At 41.2% G+C, this 12,194-nt stretch overlaps 1 protein-coding gene across 2 annotated transcripts in view; it reads right to left on the bottom strand.

Annotated features, from left to right (window-relative positions):
• Positions 1-12,194, bottom strand: part of myo10l3 (myosin X, like 3) — a 93,809-nt gene that overhangs the window by 31,310 nt on the left and 50,305 nt on the right. For both annotated transcript variants that reach the window (XM_061691563.1, XM_061691562.1), the window contains 6 exons: positions 11,275-11,343; positions 8,129-8,211; positions 7,948-8,056; positions 4,768-4,848; positions 2,043-2,167; positions 1,802-1,916 (listed from right to left, as the gene is read on the bottom strand). In XM_061691563.1, the coding sequence (XP_061547547.1) occupies positions 1,802-1,916; positions 2,043-2,167; positions 4,768-4,848; positions 7,948-8,056; positions 8,129-8,211; positions 11,275-11,343 (582 nt within the window). The remainder of the gene's footprint in view (positions 1-1,801; positions 1,917-2,042; positions 2,168-4,767; positions 4,849-7,947; positions 8,057-8,128; positions 8,212-11,274; positions 11,344-12,194) is intronic.

The raw sequence follows: 12,194 nt of genomic DNA, 5'->3' as shown, positions 1-12,194 counted from the left end.
TGTACCACTTGCCCTTGGCTTGCCAACTGACATCAGAGCAGTGTTGCAAAATTGCCTTCTGGCAAGATGTTTTTCTGTCCCTGACTGTAGTTCAGCGCCATTTTGAGAAGCCTTATGGCCATCACACTGCTCCTACAAGTACAATTTTTGCTATCCATGGCAAGTTTCTAACAGTATCTGTTCATAACCTGGTACTACCACCACTGATGAAAACCCCAAACATCTCGAGCAGGCTTTGGCGCAAAGCCAGGAAAAGTCTTGCCCTTGTGTTGGGCTTCACTGGTACTCAGCCACAACAAAAGCTAATTTGTTCGCAGTGATAAAGCTTTAACCGTACAGACTGTAGGGGCGGGTACCATACTGAGATTGTTGAGCATCATAGTTTACCGCTTGATGTCTTTGACCAACCTGAAGTCGGTACAGATAAAGCTTTATCACTCTCCGAAGCATTGCAGAATTGAGCTTTGGTTGATGCTGTGTTCCAGTGCAGCCCTCCGGATAGACTTTCCATGGCTTTGCATAACCGCCTGCTACGTGGTCTGTCAAGAACAGATCCTGTTTAGAGAAACTTGTCCTGGATAGCATCAATGGCACGTTGGAGCAGTGTGTTGGCCAGAAAGCTTTTCAAACTGGTGCTGACTGCAGTCAGGGACAGAAAAACCTCCCACAATAAAATAGGGAATTTGCATTTCAAGGGATTTTCTTTAATTGTCAGTAAATGGTAAATGGATTGCAACTGATATAGCGATTTATCTACACCATCACCTTTGCCACCTGTCCCAGCTTTTTTGGAACGTGTTGCAGCCATGAAATTCCAAGTTAATCATTATTTTCTAAAAACAATAAGGTTTATCAGTTTGAACATTAAATATCTTGTCTTTGTAGTGTATTCAATTAAATATAGGTTGAACATGTGTCCCCTTCCCCAAATTTCATGAAATTTCAAAATAAAAGCCCGAAATAAAAATTTTTGTCGTAACTTCCTTATTTCTCAACAGATTTGCACCGTTCCTACTTCTACGTGTTCAGTTCATTCAAGTGCATTGGAGCATTCACACGCAATTTCTCCAGGAATTGCACTTTCTAGTTACTGTATGTACTCCCTCCCATCTAATAGAAGAGCATTTATTTGTTCTGCCTGTCAATATGCCTCACTGGCATAGATAGATGAACAAAGATACATTATTTCCTGTAAATAAATACTTTTTCGAGCAATTACGTAACATTTTATCATTTCCCACGGCGCACCTGAAGAGCGCTCACGGCTCACTAATGTGGCCCGGCACACTGATTGAGAATCACTGCTATACAATGACAGAGAATTCTATATTTTGCCACAGGAAAAAAAAAAAAAGACGACTTGGCCATTTTTTAATTTTAAGTGGTTACCGTAATTTTAGTACAGTACATTAGATTTTCTCAACTAACCCCCCAAAAAAACTGGTTTACTACTTTTTGTATGACATTGTATTAAATTTAGCTTAGAACCGGACCCTCCAGGACATGAATCCAAAGGATTGTTCACTCAAGACAATTTTTCACCGAAACTATATACGTTTTGTGCGTTCGTTGACATGACAATGACATTTTACAGACTGAAAAAGCAAACATTTAAGTATGCGTCTCAAAATAGTTTTTTAAAAATCTATTATCAATCCTCAAAACAACAAGGGTGAACCACTGTGCTGAAAAAAATTTATGTCTTCGATTAATCGACTACGCCTAGACTTCCATCACATTATTTATAGGGGACAACAAAAAATCTTTGGCTGTTCAACCCCGAGTGTAAGGTGTTCTATACCTTTGTTTTTCCGAGTTGCCACTCTTTCTTTGTGCCGTCATGACATGCGAGAAGCTCTGCGCAACTCTGCTTCTCATCTTCCGTTTGGATTTTGTTTTTCAAGATCATCTTGTATCTAGGTGTAGGTTATGAGAAGGACACGCACGTTACATTGGATAGACAACAACAGTTGAGATGGACCTCGTTTGTTTTCTGAGTGAATTTAGTACGAGGCTACAAACTGAGCAGATAAGATGCAGACCTGTTGTAGAAATCCTTAAAGCAGCGGCGAACTGGGAATCCAGCCTTTCGGATCTTAACTGTTTCCAGCATTCCAGAGTATTTCAGCTGGTTCAGGACCACATCTGGATCAAACTGGTTGGCTTTCTATAGAGAGCAACACAACATACAACAGAGGGGGGGGGGGGGGGGGGGGGGGGGGTAGTAAAATCACATAAGTACTTCTTAAGTCATAACCTTTCAAGTAAGTCCCAAGTTACTGTGGAAAAAAAATCAAGCAAGTCAAGTCGAGTTCCCATTAAATTTTAAACAAGTCATTACTTGGGTTGAGCAAGTCATACAATCTTTCTCAGTCACAACATACAGTATATTGGCAAATTAGCCACTATGCACTCACGAGCTGTAATTGCGTTAGTTAGCTGTACACAAAACATTCTCAATCAAATTGTTTCTCAATGGTTCCAAAACCAGTCTCAGTATTGTCTATTACTTCTTTGTCTTCTCACTTAAACTGAGTTAAACTGAGTTCATGTTTTACCAGCTATGGGTTAGCTAAATTGTATAGTTAACGTAGCTTGACTGTCTTTGTTTTAAAGTGACCGAAGAAGGTAGATGTCATAGTAGTGTCGCTTATCTTTGAGTTGCAAACGTTAGATGTTGCCATTGCCTTTTTCCCTTTTTTATGCATCTCACCATCTATTTTCAATACTGTTTGTCCTCATTAGGTTGGCGTGTGGGCTGGAGTCTCTCCCAGCTGACTTAGGGGTACACTTTTGGTGTATACACTGGACTAGTCATCAGCCAATCACAGTTGTTTTATGCATGCATCCATCCATTTTCTATAGCGTTTGTCCTAGAATCTTGGGTGAGCTGAGGTCTATCCCAGCAGACTTTGGTTGCGGGGCGAAGCATACCCTGGATCGGTTGCCAGACAATTGCAGTTGTTTTATACCCACAAACATTAAATGGTATGTTGAGTGGTGCATTGTTCCTCAATTGCTGTCTATCTGCATATCATTGTCCGCCTTAGACCTCCACACGAGTGCTCATTGTCACCCAGAGAGCATGCTGTGTCAGATAAGCCCCCAAAGAGAGCCAAGGCATTCCAGAAAGGTGTCAATCTAATTATGTGCAAATGTTACTATGCAGGAAAGTAGGCGAGGCCCTTTCATCCTCGCATGTGTTCATGCTCATAATCGAACACACACATCCGCGCATGCAGGCCATGCCAAAGCCTCCACTGAGCTCTGAACTCTGCTCTTTAGCAGGGGATTTAGGCCCACTCAAAGAGGAATTGGCATGAAAACAAGTCGGGCCTCCCGGTGACTTTTCTCCCAGAGATGGAAGATGAATGTAAATCGTGCGTGTGTGTTGGGCTGCATGTAATCATATCAGAGGATGGTAATCCTGGAAATCTTTGAGATAAACAGAGGCATGTCTTGTTTCCAACTAGAGGCCAGGCAAAATGTTTCCACGCTCATTAGTTACATAAATCTGGTTTTATATATTTTGTTGGGCAGCACAGATTGGTGGTTAGCACGTCTGCCTCACAGTCTTGAGATTCCTGGTTCGAATTTGACCTCTGTGCCTTCCTACGGGGAGTTCCAATATTCTCCTTGCATGCTTGCGTGGGGTTTCTCCGGGCACTCTGGCTTCCCCCCACATTTCAAAAACATGCATATTAGGTTAATTGAAGACTATAAATTGTCCATGAATGTGAGTGTGAATGGTTGTTTGTCTGCCCTGCGATTGGCTGACGACAAGTCCAGGGTGTACTTAGCTTCCTTCGCAAAACGTCGTCACAGCTTAATTGAAGACTCTAAATTGTCCATGGGTGTGAATGTGAGTGTGAATGGTTGTTTGTCAAAATGCGGCCTATGAATGGCTGGCAACCAGTCCAGTGTACTTCGCCACTTTTGCAAAAAGTCAGCTTAACTTCACTGAAGTCTAAATTATCCGTAGGTGTGAATGTAATTCTAAGTGGTTGTTTAAATGGTAGACTCTCCACGCTTTGCTTTATAGACAGGTACATATGACATTATAAATATAGATGAGTATTATTGTAAAACAATATATATACTGTATACACTGTATTGGCATATAAGATTGCCATTTGAAGAAAATGTGTAATTTATAAGACTTTCCTGTGGTTGGTCAATTTTTTTCCTATGAAGCTATGTGAGTGTGTGAGGGAGTGGAAAGCACGTAGCTGATAAAAGAAGACAATCTCCAAGCTCCCTCTCTCACACATACACATAATAAAGACATTTGCTTTATCCAACAATCAGACAACTGAATCACCCTTTCTATAGCCATGTGATCAAGAGGAAGGGGAGAAACGGAGGATGAATAAATAAACCGCTCGCTGGCTCTGCCGCCACTGTGGTTTCGTTTTGGCATTCCACTGATTCAGCCAGATCAGCCAAGCACCGCTGCAGCTCGAGCGACTTTTGACCCCCTGTAAAAGGGCTGGAGTGGTTGGAATGTGCTGGTACGCAGCCCAAGAGTACAAAGGGAGTCTTTGCATCGGGCCAGAGGGGAACGACGCGCGTTTATTAGTATTGAAAATATACACCCAAAAACCAAATAACCTAGCTGTTTTTGTCTTAGATGCAACATTGTTATGACTTGGTGGTCAGGAGTACTGCTACACTGTAAAATGACTTGGTGGACTATTAACTCTAAGCAATGTCAACAATGAATACGACTTATAAGTTATGTGACAGGATAGAATGAGGATGACCTACCTTAGCCATGTTCGGTTTGATGCAACGCACAAAGAAAGGGTTGGACGCACTTAGTGTGGCCATTAGGGAATGAAGAGATTCCTGAAAAACAGAAGGCTCTACTTATTCCAAACATCTCAATTAATTCACATTTATTAATGCTATTTATAACTCCACCAAAGTCAACTTTATTCATAATGCACTTTAAAAACAATCACAGCTGGAACTGTTACACACAGATAAAAATCAAACAAAAGATAAAAAGCAATTGAACATAACAAAATTAAAACACTATGTTCAAGCAAAAGGGTGTCCACACGTGCACTTGGCACCAGGACACCCTAGGTCGCAGTTCGATGATCGACCTTGTGGTCATCATCATCATCATCTTGGACACTCGGGTGAAGAGAGGGGCGGAGCTGTCAACTGATCACCACCTGGTGGTGAGTTGGCTCCGATGGTGGGGGAAGAGGCCGGTTCGATGTGGCAGGCCCAAATGTATTGTGAGGGTCTGCTGGGAACGTCTGGCGGAATCCCCTGTCAGAAGGAGTTTCAACTCCCACCTCCGACAGAACTTTGCTCATGTGCGGGGGACATCGAGTCCGGGTGCACCATGTTCCGCGCCTCCATTGCTGAGGCGGCCGACCAGAGCTGTGGCCGTAAGGTGGTCGGTGCCTTTTGTGGCGGCAATCCCCGAACCCGTTGGTGGGCACCAACGGTGAGGGTGGGTTTAAACTATTCTGTTATTTGCTGAGAAACTCAGCTTTTTGTAGTGTTTTTACTCAGGCCAAAGCAATAAAAACATGACTTTGGTGTTATATGGTGGCATCTTGATGTCATGGACCCAAGTTGAAGTGAGGTGAGGAGTTTCATTTCGACATTCAAGTAGTGCTTTGCTATCTTGCGGCGTCTATGGCATCTATGACAATTACAAAACGTTTTAGAGTAGAAGTAGATAAAAGCATATTTAATATGTTTGTAAGACACTCCAACAATATGCATAGTTTGAACATTAACACAGCGCTTAAATATAGGAAATTTGTTGTAACAAAATGTATTTTCAGCTGAAATATAAAAGTTTAAAGAAAAATGAAACTAAATGTTAAAAAAAAAAACAGATCTTAAAGAATAAATGCAAACTTAAAAGTTAAGTACAGCTGAACAGCACATCAATTATGTACTGTAAACAATATGTAACAAGAAACAAGGTTCAATAATTGTTTGGCTGTCAGACAGTTTTTTGCGCTCCGCTGGCTTTGGGTTTGGATCTTGTGAGATCCATGTGGAAGATTTCCTACTCTCTATTTGACCTGAATGCAGTATTAGTACACCCACATACGTACATACACACCATTGGGGGGGACCCTTGTACTGCACAAGCAATGTCGGCCTTGCTCTCCTCCCCGCCTCAGACAGGCTGTCTCCATCGAGGCCTGGCCTGGCTGAGCTGAGCATGATTGGCCCCTGGTTGGCCCCGCTCTGCCCAGCCATCAACACTAATCCCCCTGGCTTTAGAAACTGTGGCCTGGGCAGCCGGCCAAATCCTCCCCTGCTCCCCTTCTCTCTGCACTGCAGTTAGGACAAAGTAACTCGACTGCAAGCCCCCCTGCCCCTGCTCCACTCAAAACCACATACATCTATCCTCCCTATTCTTTTTGCAACTCAGATACATAAACAACATTCTGCAAGATGTCTATCTGCCTTCTTCTGTGTGACACTGTGGGTGGAATGACCCTCACATGCAGTGGCACATGGAGAACAATGAGTTGGTCTGTGTCACTTTCTTATACGCTGTTCGCTATTCAACAACAACAACTTATACAACAACTCTCCACTGTGTGGGAGAAAAATACTAAATACAGTCAATATTGTGCACATTAACACACTGTATGTACTATTGACTATTTATATTATTATCCATAGCTATAACTCTAAATTTCAGTGTTCAAATACAACTTTTAATACGCTTACATATTATGCATAGCAACATTTTTCATACACTGTTCATAGTAGGTGCATTATAATTCATCATTCATCATCTATTAGGGCTGTCAATGTTTTTGAATTTTGAATAACGATTAATCGCGATTTCTATCGTTAATGTGATTAATTGCAAATTAATCGCAAATCGCACGTTTTGTATCTGTTCTAAATGTACAATAAAAGGATATTTTTAAAGTTGTTAATACTATTATCAACATATGAGTGTACGTATATGGTTATCTTATTCAAATACAGTATATCTATTATTGCAACATTTCAAATTCAAGCCCAACAAGAAACAAGATGGCCACTCACTGGAAACTGTTACTCTATTGTTACTGTAAAACTAATTTCAAAAATAATTACAGCCGTTGTACATTTAAAAACGACACATACTTAAATTGCTAGCTTAATCCTAACAAACGCAATATAAAACCCTATTTATGGGCTAAGAAAAATGAACATACAAGTCGCAGGAGTCAAATATACCTTTAAATAACTAATATTTACACACAAACACAGTGGGATCACAAAAAATACAAATAAAAAGGCAAATGCGTGCACAGCAGGACCATCACACTATGGCACACACAACGGGCACAGTATAGGGCCAATTAAGGGTTGTACTTTAATCGAATGTTAAAAAAAAAGTGCGTGGCGTTAAAGGGAATTTGCGTTAACGCGTTAATTTCAACATCTCTATCTCTGTCTCTCTCTCTCTGTCTCTCTCTGTCTAACCATATATCTATATCTATATATATATATATATCTATATATATATATATATATATATATATATATATATATATATATATATATATATATATATATACCACAGGTGTCAAACTCAAGGCCCGGGGACCAGATCCGGCCCACCACATCATATTATATGGCTCACGAAAGCACATCATGTGCGTAAACTTCATCTTTCTTGCAAAAATACAAACATTCCAAAATTGTCTTCCCTTTTAATAACAAGATATTGCCAAATTTTTTTTGCTAGCAATCCCCCTTTCAAAATAAACCGAATAGTTGAACAAACCACATTTTACTGGCTTCTGATTTCAAAACTAGTTATCTTAGTTTATTTGTGTATATGTAATAATATGAGGCGATCATAGATTTATATGGGTTCACAGCCGTAACAGTACTCCGACGGAAACCGTAACTACATGGCCCGCAACAAAAATTTATTTGACACCCCTGATCTATACCCACCCTGAATTGAGAGCTGACGGTGGGCTTGCGTCGGGCCGTGCCCATCTTCATGGTCTCTTCTCCATTTCTGCTGCCCACGCGCTCGAAGAGGTCGTAGATGAAGTCGAGCCTGAGCATACGGAGTTTGTTTGTTAATGCAGAGCGGGTGACTGAAAGACAGGCTTGATTTGCAAGTATTTACCTGCTGTCTTTGAGAATGAACAATATGTCGTCTCTGAAGGTGTCCCTGTTCTTCTCCAGGATGCCGCGTGCGTCATAAAGCACCTAAAACAATTTTTTTACATTTGTTCTTAGGCTTTGACGACAAACTCCATTCCAACCATCCATCCCTGCGTATCCTCACGAGGGTCGCGGGCGTGCTGGAGCCTATCCCAGCTATCTTCAGGCGAGAGGCAGGGTACACCCTGAACCGGTTGCCAGCCAATCACAAGGCACACGAAACAAACAACCATTCGCACTCACATTCACACTTACGGGCAATTTAGAGTCTCCAATCAAGCTACCACGCATGTTTTTGGGATGTGGGAGGAAACCGAAGTGCCCGGAGAATACCCACCCAGGCACGGGGAGAACATGCAAACTCCACACAGGCGGGGTCGGGATTTGAACCCCGGTCCCCAGAACTGTGAGGCGGATGTGCTAAACAGTTGTCCCACCGTGCCGGCTACAAACTCCAGTCATACTCAATAATACTAGTACGAAGACAAACATAAACGTAAATCAATACCAGCTACATGCAGTAAGTAGACTACAGTTCCAATAGGAGTCGACACTCGGGCAACATGCTAATGCAGCAAACGAGTGCAGAGTCGTCGTGTACATTCAGGGAGTTCCCACTAAAAGACGTAATAGCGTGACGCAACTTGACATGAAGTGGACAAGGTTTATTAGTTTCATTTTTTTGGCAATGGTGACACTGACGTGTCTGCTAGTTAGCATGCCACGTTAACAGCTAACACCATCATTAGTGGAACTATTTAATGATGGAGCTGAATAACTAAATAAACAAAATAAATGTTTGTCTTCATTTATTAATCTTCCTAACTAATACATGTCTCTTGTAGAACTGTAGTATAAAAGCAATATCACACAGTGGGTGGTATCCCCCTGGCTGGGCTCGCTGGCTTGTCCCCCACTTGGGGGTGGAGGGTGCCAGGCCCACCCTTCCTCAATCTGCCGGCTCAGCAACTCCGTACACCAGTTGACTAACACGCGTGTGATATGGCGTTCGTTCACTCAGAAGTTCTATAGACACACTATAGGCCTTAATTGTTTGATATCAAGATATCAACTCACAGGTTCTTACAGGTGTTGAGACACTATAAAAAGCATCCCACCGCACCACTCATCAGTAGGACTGCCTTGCTCATTTCCCACATCCTGTCATGTCCTGCCCTTTTCTGTCCTCTCTCATCTTGTCCTATTTGTTAGTTGTTGCATGTCCTCACCGGGTGTCCCCCCGCCCATCCACAAATAAGAACACAATTTGAATGTTGTAACGTTACTTTTAGTCAAATATCTAGACTGTCTGACGATTGTTCTGCTGTGGTCCGCACCCCTATTCCCCTTGTCCATTCTGTCCCTCTGTCTGTTCCCTAAAACCCTTTTCTGTCTGCATTTTCAGTAAGCAGCAGAATAATTGAAAAATAAGTAAAAAAAAAAATAAGCAGAGGGAGTATTTCAAACTCCCCTTTTGCATGGCAAAACTGATCCAGCACAAAAGGCATCCAGATCAACCATTCTGCGTGGCCAATTTTTAAAAAAATTATTATTATTTTTCAAAGCAATATCAGACTCAGCTATGATGTACATGTATGTATGTTATCTCTGTGACATTTACTTGCTGAAACAGTGAAAAGCTGTTTTTGTGCTCAGATCATCTTGTGGCATCTTCCTGCCCCCACAACGCGACTAGAAGACTGTATAAATGATATGGATTTTAATTGCATCCGGATATTTTTATTTGTAGAAAGAACCGGTGAAACCTCTGTTACTATTTTTTCCCCCTTTTTAAATGTGCCACCCCCCACAATGCACCCTTTAATTTTAATGATGCAATGAAATGTGTTTCAATTCCAACTTTTTTATTTATTGGATTTCCAGTCACTTATGTTGCCATCAGTACCTCTTATGTCTTTATAAAGGCACATATATTTTTGATACGGCTCTGGTTTGTGCAGGTATAGTTAATCAAGTGACATATGTGTATAGTGCAAGCTTGTGAATTCCCGTTTGAGCAACATTGTATACAAAGACATGTTCAGGGGAGCGGCCTGCGTGTGTTAATGCATGTCAAGTTTATTCAGGCCTGAGAAATGCAGTATTTCACTGCTGCTTGCTTCCGGAACCACAGTAATGTACCAAGCTTAAAATAAAGATAATTATTTCAACACACACACGCACTCTCTCTCTGTCACGCACACGCGCGCGCACACACAGACAACTGCACACAGACGGTCACAGAAACACTGTTTCAAAACGGGAGGGGATGTGTGTGTGTGTGTACATGTGTTTGGAGTTGGATTTAATTTAGGATTTTAGATTTGGATCCAAGTTAAGTCGACATCGACTAATCGCACTTTTTTTAGTGCAGTACTATAATTTGGAAAAAATGAATGCTTTGCAATAATTTATATTCACCAACAATCAACAGCTCATACGCCAAATTTACTCTCAACATACACATTAAAACACAAGATGAAGGCTCAGCTGATGTTGGGTGTTGGTATTTGCAGCCAGAGGGAAAAATTCTAATTAACCCCGGATGAAGTTCAGTTGTTCTAGTAGGATTATCTGGTAAGTAAGTCTAATTACACCCTACGGTTACATTTCGGAATTAGATAATCACATTCAAATCCTTGGGACTGTGCTTCTCATTGGGACGGCCGGCTAACAACTCTGCCAAACGGGGAAACATGTCCTTGTTCTGAGCTCATCACAGCAGCAAGTTCCGCATGGTGGTTATTTGCAGTCTTTGCAAATAATCAAAGACCGCTTCATGTACGAAAAGAATAATTAACCGAAAAGTTGTTCAAAATCCTGCTCAAGCCTGGCTTCCCCTCGTTTACTGGTTCTCCCTCACTTACCAAAGCTGCGTATTCAGAAATAGAAGAAAATTTAAATCAATTAAGGTGATTTTATTTGGCGCACTCATCTGTTGCTACAAGTGTTCTGCCTCCCCAAGACAAAAATGGGAATAGCAACTAGCGGATGTCACGTACTAAATGTCATTATGAAGTAGTAAAGTTGACTACTCGACTAGTCTGTACAACCCGTACTCTGTGTGTGTGTATGTGTGCGTGTGTGTGTGTGTGTGTTGTTCATCACCTCTCCGGCGTAGTGCTTGATGCCAAATTGGTGGTCGGTCACTCTCGGCTTCACATAGTATGAGTTTGCCTGACAAGAGATGAGAGTGGAAACGAGGCATTCTGCATTCTCGTTACAAGTATAATGTGGAAGAGCATTTGACGTATGCTGACATAAATTTCGCATTTAGACAATGTCAAAAATAATCCCTGTTCAAACAGCGCTGGAAAACAGACAATATAAAATAGGTAAACGTGTAATATTCAGTAGCAATGTGTAAATGACCATTTACAGTGGAAAAAGACTACACACCCCTGTTCAAATGCCATGTTTTTGTGATACCAAGAAAAATCAACCAAGAAAGACCAAGATAAATCATTTCAAAACTTTTTGCACCTTTAATTTGACCTATAAAATGTACAACTCAATAAGACATTTTTTTCTAGTAGAAGCCCAAAGGTTTTGTGCTGACACTGACCCCGATTTAAAGGTGTTCATAATTCCTTCCACCTTGTCTACTCTTCCAAACACATGTGGTGAAAATGTGTTATGTCAGATGAAACCAGGGTTGAACTTTTTGTCCATGATTCCAAAATATGTTTGACGCAACCACAACAACGCTCATTACCAAAAGAACGCCATACCTTTAGAGAATAATCGCGGTGTCAGCAGCATGCGCTGGGGATGTTTTTCTTCAGCTAGAACAGGCACCTTAAACAAGGTTGAAGGAATTATGAAGAATTTTAAATGGATTGGTTGATTTTGAACACAACCGCATCCAAATGAGGGTGTGCAAACTTGTGCAACCACGTTATTTCTGTTATTTTTATTTCCCGTCTGAAAAAGTTTTGATTTATTGATTTCAATTGAGTTGTACAGGTTATAGGTCATAATGGTAGAAATGAATGATTTATTTTCAGACATACCTTTATTTGAACAGG

This window comes from Phycodurus eques, chromosome 12 (genome assembly GCF_024500275.1).
Source record: "Phycodurus eques isolate BA_2022a chromosome 12, UOR_Pequ_1.1, whole genome shotgun sequence".
Taxonomy (NCBI): domain Eukaryota; kingdom Metazoa; phylum Chordata; class Actinopteri; order Syngnathiformes; family Syngnathidae; genus Phycodurus; species Phycodurus eques.
This window is presented reverse-complemented; position numbering and strand designations above follow the sequence as displayed.